General features: G+C 38.5%; 2 protein-coding genes across 4 annotated transcripts in view; both read left to right on the top strand.

The window, feature by feature from the left end:
* Window positions 1-24,502, top strand: part of LOC149148792 (uncharacterized) — a 309,870-nt gene that overhangs the window by 4,448 nt on the left and 280,920 nt on the right. The gene's annotated exons all lie outside the window — the stretch shown is intronic.
* LOC149148794 (uncharacterized) lies at window positions 8,477-9,977 on the top strand. Its single transcript, XM_089440495.1, has 2 exons — window positions 8,477-9,168; window positions 9,292-9,977. Exons 1-2 carry the CDS (start codon window positions 9,041-9,043, stop codon window positions 9,785-9,787), a joined length of 624 nt encoding a protein of 207 aa, XP_089296621.1. The 5' UTR covers window positions 8,477-9,040; the 3' UTR covers window positions 9,788-9,977.

Here is a 24,502-nt window from a genome sequence, read left to right as displayed (position 1 = left end):
ACAGGCAGAGAAAAGAGTGGTTGAAGGGAAAGACAAAGATGTGGGATGTCTTTCCTGATGACATGGGTTTGGACAATAGTGTTGAGTTGGTATTGGCTAACATGGATCTCAATGATCCAATGCTAGAGCCTGTTAGATTTGATGATGGTGATACTGTAGAGGGGTCATCCTCCACACTAGCAGATGCAGAGGCGACTTTGGATACAAGGGAGGAGGATGCAGTAGAGGAGAGTAGTGGTGACCATGATGATGAGGACAATGATGTTGATTTTGATGATGACTATGAGGATTGATGACTCATGAGTCATGAGCTACCTACTGCCTTGAGGCTTGTTTACTTGTAGTTGTTTTGTATTTTTATTTCTATTTGCTATTGACATTGCACTACCTATGTAACACCTTTTGATTTTGATGACTTAATGAGAAAACTACAGCTGTCAATGTCTTTATCTTACTATCTTGTCTTTCTCCTATTGGATCATTGATGAATTGAATATGTATTATGATTTATCATTTATGAATTTAGAATTTATGATTCATTGATTTATCATTTATGTGACATGTATTTGAATTTTGTATGTACTATGCATGCTATAATGTTACTAACTTACTTTGTAAACAATAAAACTTACATCTAGATGAAGATCTATGTTTGAAATCAATGAATTTGTATCATTAATGAGAATTTGTGTAAGAAATATCTAATTTTTAATATATATATATATATTTTTAATAAAATAATATATAATGTATCCGAACGTGTCCTGTTCTGGGGGTCAACGTGTCTGAATCCGACACTCGAATCCCCGTATCTGACGAATCCTGAATCCACGTGTTAGGTTACTTAGATTATGGCGAACTGTCCAGTGGAATATCCACAACAGTTTATGGATCATAAATATTTTTAGATATGTTCACAAATTATTTTATAATAGTATGACAAGGAAAATGTTTCAAGAAATTTAGACTTAGCAACTCAGTCTTGTATTTTTTGAGTTCAATTTTGGTCTAGTTGCACATATGTATGATAAGAAGAGGATTTTCTTTCACAGAACAATGTCAATAGGAGAAGGCTTTGAGAAGGCTTTTCACAGATAATCTATTTTGCCTGCTAGTCCAAAACAAACTCTTAGCAATATCTGTATTAGTGTACTTGAAAAATAATGGGAAACATGGTACAAGTAATGTGCTAATATCTAAGTAGTGTCTATGTTATGGCTGGTGCTGGTGGGTGGATTTGTGGGGTAGGTGAGTGTTTACAAGCCCAAGTGACAATGTGAAGTAATGTATGCTTAGGGTTTGTGAGTAATAACTATAAAGCGAAGCCCATTAGCTCTATACCAAGGGGTAAAAATTCTTGGAGAAATGAAGATTTGGAAACTCATAGTCATTAGTGGTTCTTCAATTATCACTCGTTGAATGAGAGACTTGACTTGCTCGTAATCGTCATGCCTTTTTAAATTAATTTGAAGAATTCAAATAATTGTGAAGGGTTTTGTCCCAGCTGAGTAGTTTCAAATCTTGAGATATTTTAACAGCGAAGTAGGCTCCATAAAAAAATAAGGGAGCACTATTCAACCAAGTCATGTCTAGTCAAAATGGAGGGGACCCTACCATTGAACATATGCCATGAATTTCAAATTTAAACATTAGGAATGGTATTCATTTTGAAATAGTGAGGATCATTATGTCACATGAATTGAAGTTTATCTCCCCTTAACCTCCTTTACTCCACATTGATGCCTTCAAGCTTGGATAGAGGAGCGATATTATGGATGATGAGATAGCCTTTCGTAACAAAGGTTTGGTTTTCTTGGAGAGTTTTCTCCTTCTGTCAATATTGCTCTGTGACCTTGTTGTTAATATATGTAGCTCAGACATGTGTTCTAGTCTTAGATGGTGTCCATGAGACTAAGGGACTCAATGGATTAGTTTATTAATTTTCCCAAGTCTAACTTAGGGAAATGGCTTAATTAATCAGGATTAATTGAGGTAAATCGATTTTCCTCTATTGACTTCTAGAAAAGTCATGTGTTGGGGTCAAGATGGTCTTAGCCATCAATTGAGATTAGATCGTGGCTATTGATCGCTCAACTAGAGATTATAAGAGGAAATCGATGGGCATTTAGAGAACACAATCAAAGACACAAATTTGCAGTAATAGCAAGGGCACAATGACAATGTGAGGGCACCGACAGAATGAGATCAACAACGATTGAAGACAGAGTTGGAGAAAATTCTTCACAACGATTTTTAGTTTCTCAGAGATAGAGGGAGGTTGATTTTATTTGCTGAAGGGCCGAGTTTCCCAGCGTGCGTATTGACTCAGAGAGGCCGAGTTGCCAGAGTAAGAAGAAATTTTCTAGAGAGATCGACTTGTTCAGGAGAAGTCGAGTTTCCCAGTAGAAGTCGAATTGCAGAGGAGGCCAAGTTGATTTTTCCAGCTAGTGCGAGTTGCTAGTAAGGGCTGAGTTGCCAAGGCCGCACATGCGGAAAAGTTCGAGTCTCTAGAGGAGGGCCGAATTGGATCAAAGGGGCTAAGCTGACTCCAGGAGGTCAAATCGACTTGCAAAAGTGAAGGAAACATTTTTTCAGAGGGTTGCTAATTTATGACAAACAATTGTAATTTTTTCAATCACAGATTTTGTTGAAGAATAAATAAAATACTCTTTTGTAGAACCGGTTTTCTCCATACTAGGGTTTTTCCAGGGACATTTGTCCAAAAATATTGGTGTTCATTATTTGTGTGTTCCTGTGGTTTATTTAATTTTCTGTGAAGTTGTAGTAGTGTTTTATGTTGATTTGGGGTAGCATTGGATGTGCTCTAGCCACGAAATTTGGTGGAGAGATTGGGGCACATGAGATGTCCAATACCCAGAAAGGGTTTGGGCAGATTTTAAACAGATCAGGAGATATTAAAATAATTAATATTTTTAATGGAGTCTCTAAGTCTAAACTTAGGGAAAATAAAATATTAATGTGTATTAATATGAATCTGTGTTAGAGTGGTCCAAAAGACATGGATCAAGCCAGATCTAATCTTAGCCGTTGATTAGAGACTTAATCTCGGCCGTTGAGATATCAACAGGAAAAGTATAAGAGGAGGCTTGAGGGTCACTTGGAGAATACACTAGAGTGATCAGTCATTCTATTCTCTAGAGCGGGGTTTGCTAAGAGAGATAAAATCAATGATCGAAGAGCAGTTGAGGGGCATTAAGTACAGAGAGACAAAGAGGCAGAGATAGTGTTGGGAGAGCAGCAGAGCAGCCAGAGAGAGTGATGCAGGAGCATCCAGTGCTCACGTAGGGCCACGTAGAGGCAGCTAAGTGCTGCGTAGAGCACCAGAGAGGCCAGTGTAGCTGACGCAGAGGTTGAGAGAGCTGACGCAAGGCCTCCTGGGGCTGACGTAGGCCAAGATAGGCTGACGCAGGGCCTCCTGGGGCTGACGCAGGCCAAGATAGGCTGACACAGGGTGAGCGCTGGGCTAGGAGAGGCTGACACAGTCCAGATTGGGTAGACGCTGGGGTTTCTGAGCAGTTTTGTGCAGAGGAGCTGCCGAAAGGTTTATCCGAGGTTTCAACTTGGAGAATACACTAGAGTGATCAGTCATTCTATTCTCTAGAGCGGGGTTTGCTAAGAGAGATAAAATCAATGATCGAAGAGCAGTTGAGGGGCATTAAGTACAGAGAGACAAAGAGGCAGAGATAGTGTCAGGAGAGCAGCAGAGCAGCCAGAGAGAGTGATGCAGGAGCATCCAGTGCTCACGTAGGGCCACGTAGAGGCAGCTAAGTGCTGCGTAGAGCACCAGAGAGGCCAGTGTAGCTGACGCAGAGGTTGAGAGAGCTGACGCAAGGCATCCTGGGGCTGACGTAGGCCAAGATAGGCTGACGCAGGGCCTCCTGGGGCTGACGCAGGCCAAGATAGGCTGACACAGGGTGAGCGCTGGGCTAGGAGAGGCTGACACAGTCCAGATTGGGCAGACGCTGGGGTTTCTGAGCAGTTTTGTGCAGAGGAGCTGCCGAAAGGTTTATCCGAGGTTTCAACCAAGAGATTTGTCAGAAACCAAGAGGTATTACTGCCAAGGAAATTCTCTGTTGGGTAGGCCATTTTTGGCACCCAGATTGGACTCTAATATTGCTTAATAAGAAAACCCTCAGATGGCTGCACCGGTTTTCTCACATTGGGTTTTTCCGGGGACATTGGTCCAAAAATAATGGTGTCATATGGTGTGTTTGTTTCTGTTTCTTTTTAGTTGCTAATCTGTAATATGTTGAGCATGCACTAGTGTTTTTTAGTATTTACATTGTAAATAATTTGTTAAGGAAAATAACAAGTAGGTAGGAATAAATAAGATAAAGTGCATGGAGGGTTTCTAACTAAGTAAACTTAGAAACTTCAACATTTTATTTGTTATTCGTCACATATAAATTGCAGAAGACAAATAATCAATTTTGATAGGTGAATAATACCCAGTAACTGCAACTGTATAAAAATTTCACATGGTATTAGAGCAGGTTTGAGGACAGAAGAAGGCTCTACGCAGACACTGGAAGAGAAAAGCTGAGGGTTTAAAACCTAGTTCACATTCTTCAGATTATTTGGGTTTCACTATATTTTCAAGGGTTTGTAAAATGGCCTCAGTAGGTTTGAGAGATCAGGACAAAATGGATGGAGCCTCAAATTTTGGCGTCTAGAAGGCCAAAATTTCTTTATTGTTGGAAGAAAATGGTCTTAATGAGTATGCGACCAGTGTGATAGTCGTTCCAATGGGTCCAACACAACTTGCAACATACAAGAAGGAAGATACCAAGGCAAGGAGGATAATCCTTGATGGAGTCAAGGACCATATAGTTTCGCATGTTGCTGAGTTAGATACAACAAAGCAAATGTGGAACGCTATTAAATATTTTGAAACTATTCTAGGATGCTACCACTAATAGGAAGCTACTTCTCAGAGAAAAGTTGAGGAATACCAAAATGAACATGGGGGAAGACATTACAAGTTACCTCACCAGGCTTTTAGATTGTTAAAGGACGAGTTAGTTGCAGTGGGAGATAAACCAGATGATGACGAATTGGTGCGTATAGCCTTGAATGGCTTTACGAAGCAGTGGGATGTCTTTGTCCAAGTCATTAATGGATGAAACACCTTACATTTGAGGTCCAAAGATGAAAACTTTTCTTTTTAGTATTGGTTTTGTGAAATAAAGCACTTTTTAACAAGTTTTTACTCCTATCGTCGGGGCTCAAGGCTCAAGGTGGGGCCCCATCCTACTTAATGATGCAGGATTGGCCCAATCAAGGCAAATTTGGTGCCATTTTGGGGCGCCCCAGAATGGCACCAAATTTGCCTTGATTGGGCCAATCCTGCATCATTAAGTAGGATGGGGCCCCACCTTGAGCCTTGAGCCCCGAGCCTTGATGGGGCCCAATTTCACTCAGGAGGAGGTAAGATTTACTCTTGTTAGTGGCAGCAGCAGTGGGACGTAGAAGAGTGAGGAGCAACAGGGGAACGTGGTCCTAGAAGGGAAAGGAATGTTGAAGAATGCAACTATAGTGTCGGTCTTCATAATTGTATTTGAGTCATGATGAAATGTATTTGTCAAAAGAAAGAAAAAGAAAATTTATTTGTAAGAAAAAAATCATTTATTAGCATGGGTTTCTTGCTTTATTATTTTATTTTTAGGTAAAAGCCTCCATTGTAGGCTTCTAAGGTTTATGTCATGAGTCCTAGTCCATGTCATCATGTAATAGACTCTTGTTGGGCTTTATTTCTCAAGAAAGAAAATTAATTTTGATGTAAATTGAGTCAAATAGGCCTCCAACAAGTTGGCCCCAAAGAAGACAAGTCGACTTCATTAAGGACAAGTTGATCTAAATAGGAGCCTCAAATAGCTATATATTGGCAGCTACTCGACCTCATTTGGACAATCAATTAAGCAATTCGATTTGCAGTTGAAAGAGGAAGCAAAAGGAGTGCGAAATACCTAGAAGAAGGAGAAAACCCTAGCGAAGGAGAAGGAGACACTTGTCAAGCAAGAAGAAGCCTAAATTCTCTCTTTTCTACCACACGTGCAAAGTTTCTGGGTTGTTGCAGGAGGGCAACAAAATTGCAGACCTGTAATAGGGGCCGCAATTCTAGAAGCTGGGGGCCGAAATTATGAGTTGTAGCTAGGCTGAAGCTGATTGACTAAAAGTGACTGCTGGAGTTTTGCAAATCATCCTGGAAGGCTGACACGTGCAAAGTTTCTGGATTGTTGTAGGAGGGAAACAAAATTGCAGATTTGTAATAGGGGCCGAAATTATGAGTTGTAGCTGGGCTGAAGCTGGTTGACTAAAAGTGACTGTTGGAGTTTTGCAAATCATCCTGGAAGGCTGAATTGGTGGAGTGAGGGAAGTCTTTTGTTCTGGTCTAAGGTCTTGGATTGTCTCAATTTGATTTGAATTTACTAGTGGAAGGGTTTGACTGGATTTTCCCCTTCATAGGGGTTTTATCCAGTGTTGTTAAAATCGCGATTTTATCGGAAAATCGCGATTTTTTCCTCTGCCCGATCAAATCGCGATTTTTATCCGTAAAAATCGCCACTTTTTTTTATACCGATTTTTATCGAAAAAATCGCGATTTTTGGAAAATATCGCGATTTTTTCGAAAAAATCGCGTAAAAATCGTGGGAGGCGCGGGCAGCGGGGTTTTATATGGCAAATTCGATTTTTTTTTAATTCATTGTGATGTCGCCGCGCGGAGGAGGAGGAGAAGAGGTGAGGGAGAGGAGCTGAAGGGTTTCCGTCGGATTTGGGAGCGAATCCAAGCGTTTTTAGGAGGAATCCAAGCCAAGATCACCAATTTGTCCATAAAAGAGGTATGTAGATTAATTTTTTTTGGTTTTGCTTCTATAAAAACTTTGGTTTTCATTGTTTTTAAAGAATTTTTTGAAATTTTTCATTGATTTGGGATGGGTAATTTGTTATGACTATGAGAACCAATTTTTTATTTTTATTTTCTCATTTTTTTTAAACATTGTTTATTTTTTTTGAATTTTCATTGTTTTTTGGCATTTGCCATTGGCATTTGGTTGGGTAACTTGGGTTTAGAAATTGGGATTTTGGAAATAATTAACTTGTAATTTTGCAAATGCTAAATTGTAATTTGTATTATGTAATCCTAAATTCCTATTTCCTAATCCTTATTTTTCCATAGGTTTGCAAATTCAAAATTCAAAAACAAACATGCCAAGGAAATTGGATCCTTTCTGGGAATATGGTGACCCTAAAACTCCGAATGATAGACAAAACTTGTATTGCAAGTTGTGTGGAAAGGAAATATTCGGGGGGGTGTACAGGTTGAAGTTCCACCTTGCACAAATCCCTGGACATGATGTGGGGCCCTGTCTAAATACAAATGCTGAAATTATCCAAAAAGCCATGAGAGCATTGGGAGAATTAGAGCACACTAGAGATGCCAAAGAAGAACTCAAAAGGCAACTAAAAAGGTCAGTTGAAGGAAGTGGGCCAAGTGGCACTGGTTCTACTGCAGCGTCAGTCAATCCGGTAGCTGCATCATCATATTTTGTTCCTCGAACCACACCTGGTTCACAACCAACTATTGGTTCAATGCTAAAAAGAACTGAAAAAGAACAAGCTGACAAGTTGATGACAAAATTTCTCCTCTGGAGTGATATTCCTTTCAGCATTGTAAGGAGTAATCCATTTTTCCAACCTACTGTTGATGCTATTGCCAGTGTTGGCCCGGGGTACAAAATCCCTTCTCTTCATGATTTCAGAGGCCGACTTCTTCAAGATGAAAAGCGTGACTGCACCCAAAGATTGGAGGATTTTAGGGCATCATGGGCACAAACAGGATGCACTGTTATGTCAGATGGTTGGACTGACCAAAAGGGGAGAACCCTTATAAACTTCTTGGTTAGTTGTCCCAAGGGGACTATGTTTATCAAATCTGTTGATGCAACTCATCAAATCAAAGATGCAAGAACTTTATGTGATTTGCTGGATGTGTTTATTTTGGAGGTGGGTGCAGAAAATCTTGTCCAAGTCATAACGGACAATGCTGCAAATTATGTTGCTGCTGGTAGAATGCTTATGGACAGGCATCCTGCTTTATTTTGGACACCTTGTGCTGCCCATTGTATTGATTTGATGTTAGAGGACATAGGGAAAATTCCCTTTGTCAAAGAGGTTGTTGACTCATCAAAAAGCATCACAAAATTTATTTACAATCACACATCTGTGCTTAGCTTGATGAGAAAATGCACCAACAACAAAGAGTTGGTGCGCCCCGCCATTACACGGTTTGCGACGAGTTTCATATCTCTTCAATCCCTCTTGAATTCTATGTGGGATTTGAAGAGAATGTTTCTTTCAGAGGAGTGGCGTGCTTCGTCAATGAGCCGCAAACCAGAAGGAGAGGCCGTCTGCAGACTAGTTTCATACCAGGAAGACTTCTGGGCGGGAGTGCAGGAGGTGTGTGCTGTTACAGAACCTTTGGTAAAGGTTCTTCGGTTGGTTGATGGTGAGAAGCCCGCAATGGGCTATTTGTATGAAGCCATGGACAGGGCCAAAGAAGCCATTCGGTCCTACTATGATGATAAGGGAGATGATGGGTTTCAGAGACAACTCCTTCTATGGGAAGTCATTGATGAGCGATGGAACAACACACTCCATCGTCCCATTCATGCTGCTGGGCTTTTCCTGAACCCTGCATTTTCTTATGCATGTGGGTTTAATTTTGATGTTGAGGTCGTGGAAGGATTATTAACCTGTGTCCAGAAGATGGTGAGATCTCCAGAAGAACGTATGGAGATCTCTAGACAAATTGAGCAATATAAGTTGTCAGGTGGCACATTTGGCTTTGAGATGGCTGTCATTGATAGGACGATTAAAATGCCAGGTATTTTTTAGTTTGTAGTATGTACTTTGTAACTTTGTTTCAACTTTCAAATTTCATTGTTTCTTCAAATTCCATTTTTTTCTTATGTTTATTTAAAATTTTATTTGTAATTTTGTTGTAGACGCATGGTGGAAGATGTATGGTGGCAGAGTACCCCTTTTGCAAAATCTTGCCGTACGCATCCTCAGCCAAACATGCAGCTCCTCGGGATGTGAGCGCAATTGGAGTGTATTTGAAAAAATACACAACAAGAAGCGCAATAGGTTAACACTTAAACATTTAAAATATTGCAAATTTCCAAATAAATTTTTGAATTCATTAAAGTTTTAAACAATATTTTTTTTATAATATTAATTATTAATTATTATTTCATGAACTTTGTACAGGTTGGAGTCCCATAGACTTAATGACATGGTCTATGTCTACTACAATCTTCGATTGTGGGTGAGACAACTAGAGAAGAGTAAGACACCTGATACGGAAGCCATCTCATTGGATGGGATTGACACCACTGCTGAATGGAGGGTTGAGACCGAGAGGCCTCTCATGGATCCCACTGAGGATTGGTTAGTGCAGGATGAGGGGGAGGAGGAGGGGGAGGAGGAGGAGGAGCAGGAGCAGGAGCAGGAGGAGGAGGAGTTGGAGGAGCAGGAGGAGGAGGTGACACCGCCTACCCGGGCTACCCGGGCTACCACTACCACCAGTAGAGGACGTGGTCTCCATCCACCTAAGCCTCCTGTAGCTGCTACTACTAGTTCTTCAGCTTCTAGAGCACGTCAGACTCCACTGCCATTTCCACCAGCACAGGCACCAGCTTCTACATCTAGAGGGAAAGAGAAAGCTGTGCCATTTTCTCGCAAGAGGGGCAGAGGAAATCAATAGGATTAGACTTTCATTTTATTGTATATGACATTATGACATGATGAGATACATTATCATATTTTTTGTTGATATTTTGAGGCTGAGTTGGACTTGGGACTCAGGACTTACTATTCAGGACATGATTCAATGTTATGTGTGATTTTAGCGCTAGAAATGATATTAAACATCTTATATATTAGTTTTTTTATCATATTTATGTGTCAATGTATTTATTTTATGTTGTAGATGGTTTAGATATTAAAAAAATTGAAAAAAAATGAAAAAAAATGAATATTTTTGTGCCAAACGCTTTTTTCCCGCTTTTTTCCGCTTTTTTCCCGCTTTTGTCGATTTTTTCCGCTTTTTTCCCGGCGCCGATTAAATCCCGATCGCGCTTTGTGCAACATTGGTTTTATCCTTGGCTGAGTGCCTATATTTGGTGTCATTGATCTTCATGTTTCTGATCTGATGATTGCTTTATGGAAAGAAGATAAAAGAAGAACATAAAGAAAGTAATAAGAATACAAGAATATCACAAAGTAATTATCAAAATAAGAAAATCTTTCTGTGTTTTCGATTTTTCTAACATGGTTTCAGAGCTAAGGTAAAAGAAGAGAAAAGACAACTTGAAGCTCTATTGAAAGAAGGAAGGATCAAAGAAAGGTTTCAAGACAAGATCATAAGAAGAAGGCTTATTAAAAGGAAGAATCTACATCTAGAAAATCTATGGAAACTTCAATGAAGACAAAAAATAAGCTAGAAGGAGCCACCAACTATAGAGCATGGAAGAAGAGGATGGATCTCATCCTTACAAAACACAAAGTATTGGAGGTGAAGGAACCCGTAGATGATGTAGGAAAAGAAAAATATAAGGAGACAAACATCTTAGCTATGAATCTAATTGTAGATGGAGTAAAAGACAACCTAATCCCCTATATATCCAATATAGAAACTGTAAAAGGGATGTATGAAGCTCTCTCCAAACTATTCACTTCAAGAACCTTGGATAAATATCTAGTCTCAAGAATGAACTAAGAATAATGAAGATGACAAAAGATGATACTATATCTTCATATTTTGTGAGGATCTATCGAATAAGAGATGAGCTCCAAGCTATTGATGAAATCATACCATATAAAGAATTTGTGATTTCTTCTCTACTAGGCCTACCAAAATCATGGAGCTCCTTTGCATTTGGTATTAACAGTTGGAAAGAAACACCATCCTTTGAAGAAATGTGGAATGCATGCAGTCAAGAAGAAGCCCACATTTCATTAGCAAGTAATAAGAAGGAAGAAGATAAGGACAACACTTCAAATGCATATTCTGCTCACTACAAGAAAAAGGGAGGAAACAAGAAGTTTAAAGGACCAAAGAAGAAGATTGACCTATCACATTATAAGAATCAATGTCCAGAAAATCCTAGGAACAAGAACACGAAAAGAGAAAGAGAACATGCAACAGTCGTTGATGAAGCTCCACCTAAGAAGAACATGGCTGAAGAATCCAAAGTCAAAGATCTATATTATTAAGTATTTTCTTGCATATCCTTCTAGACTACTGTTTTTTAAAGTTTTGTAAAGCTTTAATTTTTATGTTTTGATTTCTAGAGATCTAATATGTCTTGTTAGAAATTCTCGAATTGTTTTGATGAGTTGTACGTATCCCTCAGAAAGATTGGATTGAGAGGGAGCCTTCACCATTTTACCAAAAGATAAGTATACTGTTCTTTGTTTCCTCTTTCATGTTTGATTTCCTCCACACATCAAGATTTGTTTGTATTGCATACTCATAAACCATTCTTTGTGTTCTCCTTGGTAGGAAAACTTGAAGAATTCACAAGGATTATGGAGGAAATTAAAAAAAAAAAGACTTGAATCATGAAAGAAGCTTTGTTGCAAAAGAATCCCTTCAGAGAAGATGATGTCCTACAAGCTTTGTTAAAGAATAAATCAAGGTATGTCTTAGACTACAAGATTTGTTGCAAGATTTTCTTCATACAAAAAGGTATGATCATTCTTCATTTGAAAATTGCTTTATATTACTCTCTTATGTCTAGGGTTTTGAATCATAAAGATTCTTGTTAGGGTGATTAATCACTAGATTGAATCTACCCTTATCATACCATCTATTACCATTTTGTTCATTTTGGTGAAGCCCTAACCTTTAGGGTTCATTGTAAAACCCTAACCGTTCAATGCTTAGGGCATTTGATGAAACCCTAGTCTTCCTTAGGTTTGTTGATAAAGTTTAGGTCTCATGATAAATTCTACTCTCCTGAAACCCTAGATATGAAATTCTAGATTGCTAACTTGATTGTTGATATCCTTTTATTGAAGAAATCTAGGGTTTGTAACAAAACCCTAGTAGTGCTTGACATAAAATTCTAGGGCTTAATATTGAAGATGTAAAGTGCTATGATTGGATTGCTAACTTGATTTAGTTGCTGATATCTAAGGCTTTAAGTTTCGATGATGGAATCTAGGGTTTGTGACAAAAACCCTAGCAAATTGTTGAAGTCCAGAATATAAAACCTTGTTGACTATGAACCTAACCAAGTTTAGGTATTTGATGTTTAAAGCTTGACTATTTTGATGCTTCCATTGTAATGATACAATTGACTTCATGCTTCTATATATTTGTACTTGGTTGTATTTGCTGTTGAATATTTGCAGGTATATAATCTTCAAGATGTTGAAGATGACTTGATAATAATGATAAGCATGATGAATATAGGGAATCATGATGACATAAAAGATGAATAATTGACCTTGTTTTCATGAGAAAGAATGATGTTCCTAAAGTTTTGAAAGGTTGAAGTTTCTCTGATGTTATGAAGCTGTTGATCTCCCTAAGTTGAGAGGGATCTTGGATGAAAGAAAGTGTTTATCTCCCTAGTTGAGAGGGATCTTGGATGAAAGAAAGTGTTTATCTCCCTAGTTGAGAGGGAGGGTATAATGTGACAACTAAGACCTTGAAGAGAGATTAGAGATCATGGAGGAAACATTACAAATATATATTCGTGAGTGGCAAAGTTGTAGACAAGACTTGGATGTTCTGAAAGAGGTGCTAAAGCTGGGTTTGATGTTGCTATAGAAGTTAGAGAAGAAAGCTTCCAACGAAGATGTGTTTGGATAAGATAATAATGACCTAAGCAACATCAATGTATTTGTGAACCTCAAAGATTTGAGTTAACTTATATATATTACTGATTGGGGTTGTAATTGTGTAGGATCTCTCTATAAGAAGGATGAACATTTTTGGAAGCATAGTTGGATTGGTGGATATATTTGATTTAGAGTATAAGGACAGATGAAGCATCTTGGGGCGACAAGATGCTTGGGAGGACATCTGGGCGGCTTGTGATGATGTGTTTGGATCTCGAAGTAAGGAGGGTATTGTTGGTCTCGTGGAGCTCTGACCTTGGATACAATATCTAGATCTCTAGGTTGGTGTTAGAGTTGAAACTTGATGGTACCTAGAGTGGTTGAAGCTTGGAACACACCTTAGTCCCACCCAATTAGATACCTTGGTCAAGTATCTAATTTGTAGCACTGCGTGTGCTATGACTCTTCGTAGAACATATCATTTTGAGATCAACCTTGTACTTATGTATATATGTAATTATGAATACCTCCATAGTTAAGATGGAGTTTTGAAGAATGTAACTAGTGTCGATCTTCATAAATGTATTTGAGTCATGTTGAAATGTATTTGTCAAAATAAAGAAAAAAATTATTTGTAAAAGAAAAAACATTTATTAGCATGGGTTTCATGCTTTATTATTTTATTTTTAGGTCAAAGGCTCCATTATAGGTTTCTAAGGTTTATGTCATGAGTCCTAGTCCATGTCATCATGTAATAGACCTTTCTTGGGCTTTATTTGTCAAGAAAGAAAATTATTTTTGATGTAAATTGAGTCAAATAGACCTCCTCCACCAAGTCGGCTTCATTAAGGACAAGTCGGCCTAAACAGGAGCCTCAAACCACTATATATTGGCAATTACTCAACCTCATTTGGACAATCAATCAAGCAATTGGATTTGCAATTGAAGGAGGAAGGAAAAGGAGTGCGAAATACCTAGAAGAAGGAGACACTTGTCAAGCAAGAAGAGGGCCAAAAATTTTCTCCTTTCTCCCACACGTGCAAAGTTTCTGGGTTGTTGCGGGAGGGCCAAAAATTGTAGACTCGCAATAAGGGCCGAAATTCTAAGTTGTAGCTTGGTTGAGCTGGTTGACTAAAAGTGACTGTTGGAGTTTTGCAAATCATCCTGGAAGGCTGACTTGCTGGAGTGAGGGAAGTATTTTGGTCTAGTATAAGGTCTTGGATTGTCTCAATTTGATTTGAATCTTCTAGTGGAAGAGTTTGACTAGGTTTTCCCTTTCATAGTGGTTTAGCCCTGACTGAGTGCCTATATCATGTGTCATTGATCAAGTTTTTGATTTGATGATTGCTTGATGAAAAGAAGATAAAAGAAGAACATAAAGAAAGTAATAAGAATACAAGAATATCACAAGTAATTATCAAAATAAGAAAATCTTTCTGCCTTTCTGATTTTTCTAACAAGGGAAAGCGAAGAAGGGGTCTAGCAAGGGACTAAACCCAAAAGGTGATAAGAAGAAGAAGGACCTTTTCTGAGGTCAAATGCTATGGCTGTCACGATTTCAACCATTATGTCAGCAATTGTCCACAGAGGAAGAAGTCTGAGAAGAAGGGCAAGAAGTAGACATCAGCTTCAACAAGTGCAAATGAGCTCTCTAGCAGGTTGGATTAGGAATTCACACTTATTGGTTGCCTATCTAGCTCAGCCTCACAGGGAGTTTGGTATATAGACAGTGGGGCGTCATTTCATATGACAAGAGTTAGAGAGTACTTCTCTAGCTATAAGGAGGAGGACATCAAATTTGATATATAGATGGGCAACAAGTCCAAGTGCAACATAGTTGCAAGAGGGAGGAATTGTTCTGTTTAAGAGGGAGAATGGCAAGCTAATTCCAATTCGTGATGTGTTGCATGTGCTAGGTTTGGGTATGAACATGATTTCCCTATTTATCCTTTAGTATAAAAGGTACGATGTACTCTTTAGAGGGGCGTAGGTGCTAATTAGACATACAGATTGGAAATCACCTATAGCAATTGGAGTTAGGAGCGGCTGATTGTACAGGTTGCAGATGGACACTCCTAACACATTGGTTAGCAACAGTAATCGAGGGAATAGGGGGAGCTATGGCATAGGAGAATGGGTCATATACATCATAGAGCACTTACCTTACTTTGTGAGAAGGTGATAAGTGTTCTGGAAGTGAGCACAAAGAATGATGATGTTTGCAGAGGACGTGTGTTGAGGAAGTTTGTAAAAGCAACTTTTGCAAGGAGTGACAACAGATCAAAGGGTATTCTTGATCTAGTACATTTAGATATATGTCGGCTGATGTCAACGGAGTCTCTTAGGGGATATGAGTACTTCGCTACTTTTATCGATGGTTTCTCCAGGAAGACTTGGATATACTTCCTGAAAACCAAGGATGAGGTCTTCAATTGCTTTTAGGAGTTTAAAGCTCTAGTGGAGAATGTGATAGGCAAGAAGATCAAGGTTCTTCGATCAGACAATGGAGGTGAGTACACAAGAAAGGAGTTCCAGGAATTCTGTACCAGGGTAGGAATAAAGAGAGAGTGGATGGTTCCTTACAACCCTCAATTGAATGGGGTTGCTGAGAGGAAGAATCGTTCTATTTCGGAGGCAGCCAAAGCTATGTTGTATGAACAGGATTTGCAACACTACTTATGGGTAGAGGCATGCAGTATGACAATTTACGTTCAAAATAGGATTCCACATAAAGCATTGGGCAAGATGATACCAGAGGAGGCATTCATAGGGAAGAGGCTAGATGTCACATTTCAGGATATTTGGCAGCCTAGCATATTGTCACGTTCTAGGATATACAAATTCCAAGCTAGATCAGACTCCAGAGTGGGGGTACTTTTTGGGGTATAGTGATACCTCTAAGGCATATTGGATATTCATTCTAGGGTCCAGGAGGATTATAGTCAGATGAGATATCAAGTTCCTAGAGGACAAGGCATAGAGAGGTCCAGAGATTTGCTAGTAGCTGATGATCAGAGTGAGCAACCAACGAACGTTGGTAGAGTTTAGCAACAAGATCAAGGATAGTAGAGCACGAGTATAGTTACCAGTATGATCACAGGCTTAGGTGCAAGAGTTCTCAAGACTTTGCAGAGTATAGAGAACAAATGCAGTAGATCAGGGAATTTCTTTAGGATCATATAGAGGTGGATATTCCATCTTCTACAGTTGGTAGGAGAAACTGGGAGGTTTAGCAGATACTCAAGGATGCTCAGGAGTTTGTGGGAGCTCTTAGGATGGGCAGTAGGCAGCGGAGACAACTAGAGAGGTACATTGGCTACATGGCATTGGTTAGTCAATTAGTTGATAACAAGCCTTCCAGCTATCAGAAGGTTGCACGCTAACATGTGTGGTGGGATGCGATGGTTGAGGAGTACACCTCAATCATGCAAAACAAAGTATGGGGGATTGTTCCTAGACTGATAGACAGAGTGATGGTTGGATCACGCTAGATATTCAAGATCAAGCACATTGCAGATGGCAACATTGAAAAATACAATGCAAGTTTTGTGGCTAAGGGGTTCTCTCAGAAGGAGGGAGTAGATTACGACGAGACATTTGCTCCTATGGCTAGTTATACTTATATACGAGACGTGATCTCATTAGCAACACAGATGGGATGGTAGATTCATTAGATGGATGTCAAGAAGATGTTCCTTAATGGTGAGTCGGAAGAGGAGGTATACATAGAACAATTAGAGGGCCTTGTAGCACACAACAAAGAGATCCACATGTGTAGGTTGACGATGTTAGAAAATCAGAAAGGCAGAAAGATTTTCTTATGTTGACAATTACTTGTGATATTCTTATATTCTTATTAGCTTTCTTTATGTTCTTCTCATTAAGCAATCATCAAATCAAAGGCATGAAGACCAATGATACCTGTTGACCACTACGTGTCAACTACCCATAGCAGTACCACCCCCTTTTTCTTTGCAAAAAGGGTAGCGCTTGATCGACATGTTCGTGCCATTCTACAGTCATCGACAACTTGATCAATTTATGTTGTAAACCTAGTCTGCATGTATAAATTGTAAATAATCTTAGCAGATATGAGTCATGTCTGTAAATTGCCTAGGTGGACCTAATTTTCTAAGTGATAATCTACGTTCTGGAAGGTTTTTCGTCTCACCGATCTATGATCGGCAGAGTTTTCCTTCAGCCTAACCCCAAAGCCGGGATGGATTTTGTCATTAGAATCTTAGGAGAATCCTAGTGTGTTAATCTGCTAGATTATAGTTGTGTCGCAGAACTGGGTGGTTTATGAGGGTCTATGTCAAATGGGTTTTCCCCCCTTGGGATGTAAAGTTGTAAAAGTCATGATGTGAAGTGTCTTGAGGGATAAGAAATGTTTTAATCCCCTCATAAGTCCTAAGTCCTAGGTCCTAAGTAATTTTCCCAAAAGCTAAGTTCAAGGATCCATTTAAAAATAAATTAAAAAAATAATAAATAAATAAAAATATAAAAATAATAAAAAAATATATAATAAAGTAAAAAACCTAAAAATAATAAAATAATAATATTTTGAGTAAATAAATGCAGAATTTCAATTTTTTAATACATTAAAAATTCGACGGATGAGATCAAGAGATATCTTGATCCTCATTGACGGTCGAGATCATTTTGACATGGATCACTTGAACTAGCTGTTGGGATCTTTTCCTTTAAATAGAGTGCTAGGGGTCATTTGAGATCATTCGATCTGTGAGTCTTGTGCTGAAGAAGCTCTCTTGTAATCTGTTTCTGGTTAATAAAAGAAGACTTTGGGTTCAAATCTTGTTGGTGTTACTCTCTGGAAGTGCTGTGAGCTGTTTTATTTTCTGCATATTTTATTTTTCAGCCATTAATAATTGCTTGTTATAGAGTATTGTGAGCACAGGTATCTTGTTCACTTGCTAGGGTTTGAATGGTATTAGGGTTTCTGGAGTAATGGCAGGTATCTCCATTACTTTTTGAGATCTAGTATTATTTTTTCTCTCTTTACTGATGGTTGAAGCGATTTGTGCAGAAAACCCTTATTGAAGAAGACCAGTGGGCATTTGGGGAAGTTCTCGGCTGAACCAGCCAACTCCCGCAAGCATTTTTCTTGCAGAGCCCAGCTAGTTTGGATCCTGGGTTTATCATTTAGTTTATTTTTCTAGATTGCATGAGAGACTTTCTGAGGTTCTTCATAGTAAAATTTGAAACTTTCGATAATATCACTGCTGATTATTGATAGATCTGGCTGTTTAAGAGCCAAAAGTTGTAAATTGCTCAGCTGAGATGGGGTTTCAAATTTTGTTTTATGTATATGTTATAGGGTTTCATGTACCTCTGCAGGTTACAGGTGACACAGAGCAGAGAAATCCAGATATAATTTTCGAGGAGAAGTTTCATAGGTTTCTGGGCTACCTTCTATGCGTATTATTTCCACGCTGTTCCCCATTCCACAATCGAGTTTACCCCAAACTGCTCATTGCCCACCAGCGTGTTTTTTTTTTTTGCTCCAAAGTCTGCCGCTTGCCTATTCACACATATCTACCTACTCTATCTCTGCGCTCGCTGCTCTTCAACGCAGCTCCAACCTCCACATGCCCAGCCGCTTGTAATTTCCCCTGCACCTACGCATACTTACCACGAAGATTCGATTTGTTGTAATACGTTAAAGGAAAGTATCAACCGATCCGTGCGGCTATGCCCTTCACTGCGTAACATCTCCATTGAAAATCGATTGAGGCTCTTTGAGATTGGTCAAGGATCAGTTCTTTTCACCCTTGGACGCCCGCTGTTCGTTGGCTTCATTCTGCGCATTTGTTCCATTTCAAACGTCACCAAACTGCAAAGATCACTTGCGGGCCAGTCAAAAAGAAAAACTCAGGTCCGTCAAGCGTTGGCCATCAACCTATACATACCCACACACAGAAAAAAGGGCTTTGGAACGAGACAGCGTGGGTGAAAACACGCGATTTTGGTATGACGGGCCAGGTACCTGCATTTTTCTTTTACATGCGTTGACAAGTTAATTTTTTTTTTTTTTTTTTTTTTTTTTTTTTTTTTTTTTTTCCCTTTCTTAATTTTTTATTTATTTATTTTGTTTTTGTTTTTTTTTTCTGTTTGTAAGTCGAGCGCTCTAATTCTCACGTGTTGATGGTTCTATTTTTTGTATAGTCGATTTAAGGTTTAGCTATATGCTTAGTTCAAATTAAAATTTTTGTTTTATTTCTTTAGGTTTTGTTTTTTTTATTTAAATTTTCAAATCATAAAAAATAAAATAAAAAGTTCAATTTTCATTTATTTGTGTTAGAGTTAAAGTTTTGTTTATATTTTTCATGCATTAGATTAACTTTCTCTTAGTTTTAAATTTTATGTTTTAGCTTTAGATTTATTTAAATTTAGTTTAGTTTTATTTTTAATTTCATAAATCAAAAAAGCATAAAAAGCTTTTAGTCTTTGGTGTTTTAGATTAAATTTTAATTACTTCAAGTTTTGATTATTTTAGTTTAGATTTTAGCTTTAAAACTTAAAAAAAAAAGCAATAAAAAAAATAAAAAAATTTGGAAATATCTTGCCAGATTCAGTCTCGGCCCAGGGATTTATCACGTTTTATTTTTTCTGCTAAGGCTAAAATTTTGATGTGGAACTGATGTTTATCATCTTTTAGCATGCATGAATGATCATTTTGAAGATTTGCTACATGAATATGATATCTGGTTAATGTTTAAAATTACGTGGTTGTGTATCGAGCTTTATCTTTCGAAATTTTAAAATTGCTAGATCATTGTTAAAACGTTGTGAATTTACTGAATATCTTGCATCGTTCATGTTATTTGATGATAAATGATTGCTATACACGGTTTACATTTCTGCAACATCTAGTAAGTAATTGTTTAAACATCAACCCCACAAGGCACTGGTCTTTTAACTTAACAAAATCAATTTAGTGCTCGTTTCTTCGTGTCTCTCAACCCAACTGGTCGACAGTTGGTCTTCATCACCTCATAGGGTCTACCCCCCTTAGCCGCGGGAGACAGGCTTAAACGGAGAGATCGGGGATCAGGGTGACAGCCCCCGGTCTGAGCGTTGTCGTGACAATTTGTGCGACAACAATACCAAAAGTAGATTCAAATCAAATTGAGACAAATCAAGACCTTTGACTAGACCAAAAGACCTTCCTCACTCCACCAAGTTAGCCTTCCAAGATGATTTTGCAAACTTCAGTAATCTCTTCTTGTCAACCAGCTTCAACCCATCTATAACACAAAATTTCGGCCCTATTGCAGATCTAAAATTTCGGCCCTCAACAACAACCCAAAAACTCGCATGTGTGGCAAAAGAGAGAGAAATTCAACTTCCTTTTGCTTTACGAGTGTCTCCTTCTTCGCTAGGGTTTTCTCCTTCTCCTTAGGTATTTTGCTCTCCTTTTTCTTCTTAAGCTACTGCAAATGAAATGAAATGATATTTTAAGGTCTTGTGTCTATCAGACCATCGGTTCCTTGCTTTTCGCCTTTTGCAATTCAATCCTTTTCTTATTCAAATTCATGATGAGTTGGCCCAACCTTCCAACAATCCCCTCGCTGAAAAGACAATGCTAAGAAACCAATGCTAACATATTCCCATAACTTTCTCCGATGTCTTTGAACGCATCACAGTCCAAAATGAAATGTTTTTCTGATTCCATTGCCCCAGATGTGCAAAATGTACACACTCATTCTTCCCAAGCTTCTTTAGGCCTTTTCCACCGTCCTGTTTCACACCGAAGCTGATGCGAGTTGGTTCTTAATTGAGTAATAAGAACCTTTTCCCTCCACGAAATGCTAGCTCCAATGAATTCTTTTTGTTGTAGATCACACGTAGGGTTGAAATTCCTCAATGTAGTACTTCTTTCTACCCAACTCTTTTCCCCATACCCGTTTACAAAACTTCTCCATAACAAATTATTTAGCTCCTTGCTATTTGTGGGACAGGCATTGAGGTAGTTATTCCATTTTTGCATCCATGTGTGGGCTTGCTTGTCTTGTTCTCCAAATGAGGTTGAGTTGCTACCTTTATATATGGATTCATGCTCCCAAGTAGGCCGACTTGGTGGAGGCGGCTTATTTGACTCTATTTACATCAAAATACGTGATGACGAGGACTAAGACTCATGACATAAACCCTAGAAGCCTACAATGGAGGCTTTGACCAAGAAATAAATTAATAAAGCATGAAACCCATGCTAATAAATAATTTTTCTTTCATAATAAAATTTCTTTTTCTTTCTTATGATAAATATATTACATCTTGACTCAAATACAATTATGAAGACTGACACTAGTTACATTCTTCAACAAAAGAGATTTTTGTATGGGCTCAAGCAGGCTCCCAGGGCATGGTATGAGCCCACTGATAGATACTTGTAGGGCATGGGCTTCGTGAAGGGTGAGGCAGCGACAAACCTCTACTACTTGGTGGTTGGGGTTGAGGTTCTCATTCTTGTTTTATATGTGGATGACTTGTTTTTAACAAGTTCATTTGGGCTTATAGAGGAGTGCAAGAGGGATCTTGCAGTTGAGTTCGAGATGAAGGACTTGGGGCTTATGCACTACTTTCTAGGCATGGAGGTGTGGCAGACAGATGGAGAGATTTTCCTTGGGCAAGGGAAATACTACATCGAGATCCTAAGGAGGTTCGGGATGGAGGATTGCAGAGCCATGTCTACACCCATGATCACAAATTGGAGGAAGGTAGACACATCCAGGGAGAAGGATGTAGACCCCACCTTATATAGGCAATTGATAGGCTCTCTCATGTATTTGGTCAACACCAGGCCAAATATATCCTATGTAGTAAACTCTCTCAGTCAGTTCATGGTGGAACCAAAGAGAGTGCATTGGATAGTGGCTAAGCATGTGCAGAGATATTTGTGTGGCACTATGGAGTATGGCATCAGATATGTTCAAGGTGATGGTATCAAGTTGGTGGGCTACACTAACACAAACTGGGTAGGTAATACCATCGATTGGAAAAGCACTTCAAGTTGCTGCTTCAACATGGGATCATGAGTTGTTGCTTGGTATAGTCGAAAGCAGATGTCTGTGGCACTGAATATTATAGAGGCAGAGTACATAACAGCGAGCATGGCTACATGCGAAGCCATATGGCTTTAGAAGCTGCTGGTAGCCTTGTTTGGTTAGAGGATGGAGACGATGGTGATACACTACGACAATCAGAGTTGCATCAGGTTGTTTAAGAATCCATTGTTTCACGACAAGTCCAAGCACATAGACATCAAATTCCACTTCATTAGGGATTGTGTGCAGTGCATGATTGTTTAGCTACAATATATACCCATAGATTAGCAGGTTGTAGATATACTGATGAAGGCTTTGGGGAAGGCAAGATTCATCTTCTTCGGAGACAAGATGGACGTTATGCAAAACACCTTCCTTGCTAAGAGGGAATGCTAGTTTATGTAGCTCAGATAGGTGTTCTAGTCTCAAATGGTGTCCATGAGGCTAAGGAACACAATGTATTAATTTTCTCCAATGCCCAGAAAAAGTTTCTAAGGAAAATTACCTTAATTAGAATTAATTAGCTAATTTATTAATTTTCTCGAGTCTAACTTAGGGAAATGGCTTAATTAATTGGGATTAATTGAGGTAAATTGATTTTTCTCTAGTGACTTCTAGAAAAGTCATGTGATGGGGTCAAGATGATCTTAGCCATCATTGAGATTAGATCATGGCCATTGATTTCTCAATGAGAGATTATAAGAGGAAATCGATAGGCATTTGGAGAACACAATCAAAGACGCAATTTGCAGTAATAGCAAGGGCACAGTGACAGTGTGAGGACAACGACAGATTGAGATCAATAGTGATTGAAGATAGAGTTGCTAGAGAAAATTCTTCACAACAGTGTCTAGTTTTTCAGAGATAGAGGGAGGTCGATTTCATCTGCAGAATAGGTAGAGTTTCCCAGTAGTGCGAATTGACTTAGAGAGGTCGAGTTGCTGGAGCAAGAAAATTTTTCCAGAGAGATTGATTTGTTCAGGAGAAGCCAAGTTTGCTAGTAGAAGTCGAATTCTAGAGGAGGCTGAGTTGATTTTCCCAGCTAGTGCGAGGTGCTAGTGAGGGCTGAGTTGCCAGGGTCGCACGTGTGGACCAGTTCGAGGCTCTAGAGGAGGGCCGAATTGGATCAGATGGGCTGAGTTGCCTCCAGGAGGTCAAGTCGACTTGCAGAAGTGAAGGAAGCAATTTTCTGGAAGTTTGCTAATTTATGACAAACAATTGTAATTTTTTCAATCACAAGTTTTGCTGAAGAATGAATAAAATACTCATTTATAGAACAGGGTTTCCCCACTAGTGTTTTTCTAGGGACATTTGTCCAAAAATATTGGTGTTCAATATTTGTATGTTCCTATGGTCTATTTAATTTTCTATGAATTTGTAGTAATTTTTATTCAATATTTGTCACAAATAAATTGCAAAAGACAAATAATCAAATTTGATAGGTGAATAATAACCAATAACTGCAACAATATAAAAATTTCACACTTGTCATGTCTTGTTTTGTGGTCTTGTTGAGACTTGTAGAGCTTTGACCTATTTTGTGGCAAGTTGGGACCTCCTATAATGGAGTGGAATCCATTTGAAGTATTTTGGGTGGAGTTATGTAGTTTGGCCTTATTGAGACTTTAGAGACCCAATTTGTTCTACAACAAGTTGAACTCTCTTGTAATGTGGTGGATCACTCTATTTGCTTGAAGTATTTTGGGTGGAGGTTATGTAGTTTGGCTATGTTGAGACTTGCAAAGACCTTACCTGCTATGCAACAAGCTAGACTCTTCTTTAATGCAGTGGATGACTATGCTTGCTTGAGGCATTTTGAGTGGAGGTTCTATAGTTTGGCTCTCATTCTATATGTAAGTTTTTGATAGGTTTAAGATTTGGTTGATGTTCGAATCAAATTTATGCCCAAATTTCAATATTTTCACAAATATGATTTTTATGAACGACAACACACTGAAAACATATGCAGAGGTAAAATAGAAAATCACATACAATAAATTACACAACTTTTACCCTAGAAAACCCCTATTGGGAAAACCAACAAACAAATGTTTTTATTTTTATTTTTAGTGCTTAGAGAAATCAAGAAATTAGTTAAAGCAATAAATGAACCTGGTACAACTCAAATTCTTTAGAAAACTGGCCATATTTCCAACAATCTTCTAACTCTATCCAACCTCGTATCTAAGATTAACGCTGCCTAATGTGCAATTGTACGACTGTACAAAATTCATACGGTATGGTACAATTGCCTTGGGATGCATGCACTATTGGAAAACTTGATCTCAATCTGACCTACAATCTCTCGTGCTCTGCAATCGTTTTTCCTTCTCTATTTCTCTTGTGCCTCAAACCTCATTTGTTTTCTTGTGTGTTCAATGTGCCTCTCTTTACCCCCAACATGCTTTTATCTCTTTATGACCAAATGCCTGACCTTAGATCTCTAAAGAGATGGATGGCCTAGATTAAATCTTGTCCTATGGAGATCAATGGTTGTGACTTAAACTTCCTTTAAGGCAACTAAAGTCACTCTTAGTTGTAAAGCAAAAGTTACTTTATAA

This window comes from Pinus tabuliformis, chromosome 9 (genome assembly GCF_031772625.1).
Source record: "Pinus tabuliformis cultivar Carrire ecotype Pingquan chromosome 9, CPIR1, whole genome shotgun sequence".
NCBI lineage: Eukaryota > Viridiplantae > Streptophyta > Pinopsida > Pinales > Pinaceae > Pinus > Pinus tabuliformis.
Note: the sequence above shows the minus strand (reverse complement) of the source record. Positions and strands in the feature narration are given on the sequence as shown.

What these genes read in the sequence shown, in the direction of transcription:
- LOC149148794 (XM_089440495.1), top strand. Translation starts at nt 9,041, where the DNA reads ATGTATGGTGGCAGAGTACCCCTTTTGCAAAATCTTGCCGTACGCATC. An exon ending in CACAACAAGAAGCGCAATAG is followed by an intron (nt 9,169 to 9,291) that starts GTTAACACTTAA and finishes AACTTTGTACAG; the next exon opens with GTTGGAGTCCCATAGACTTA.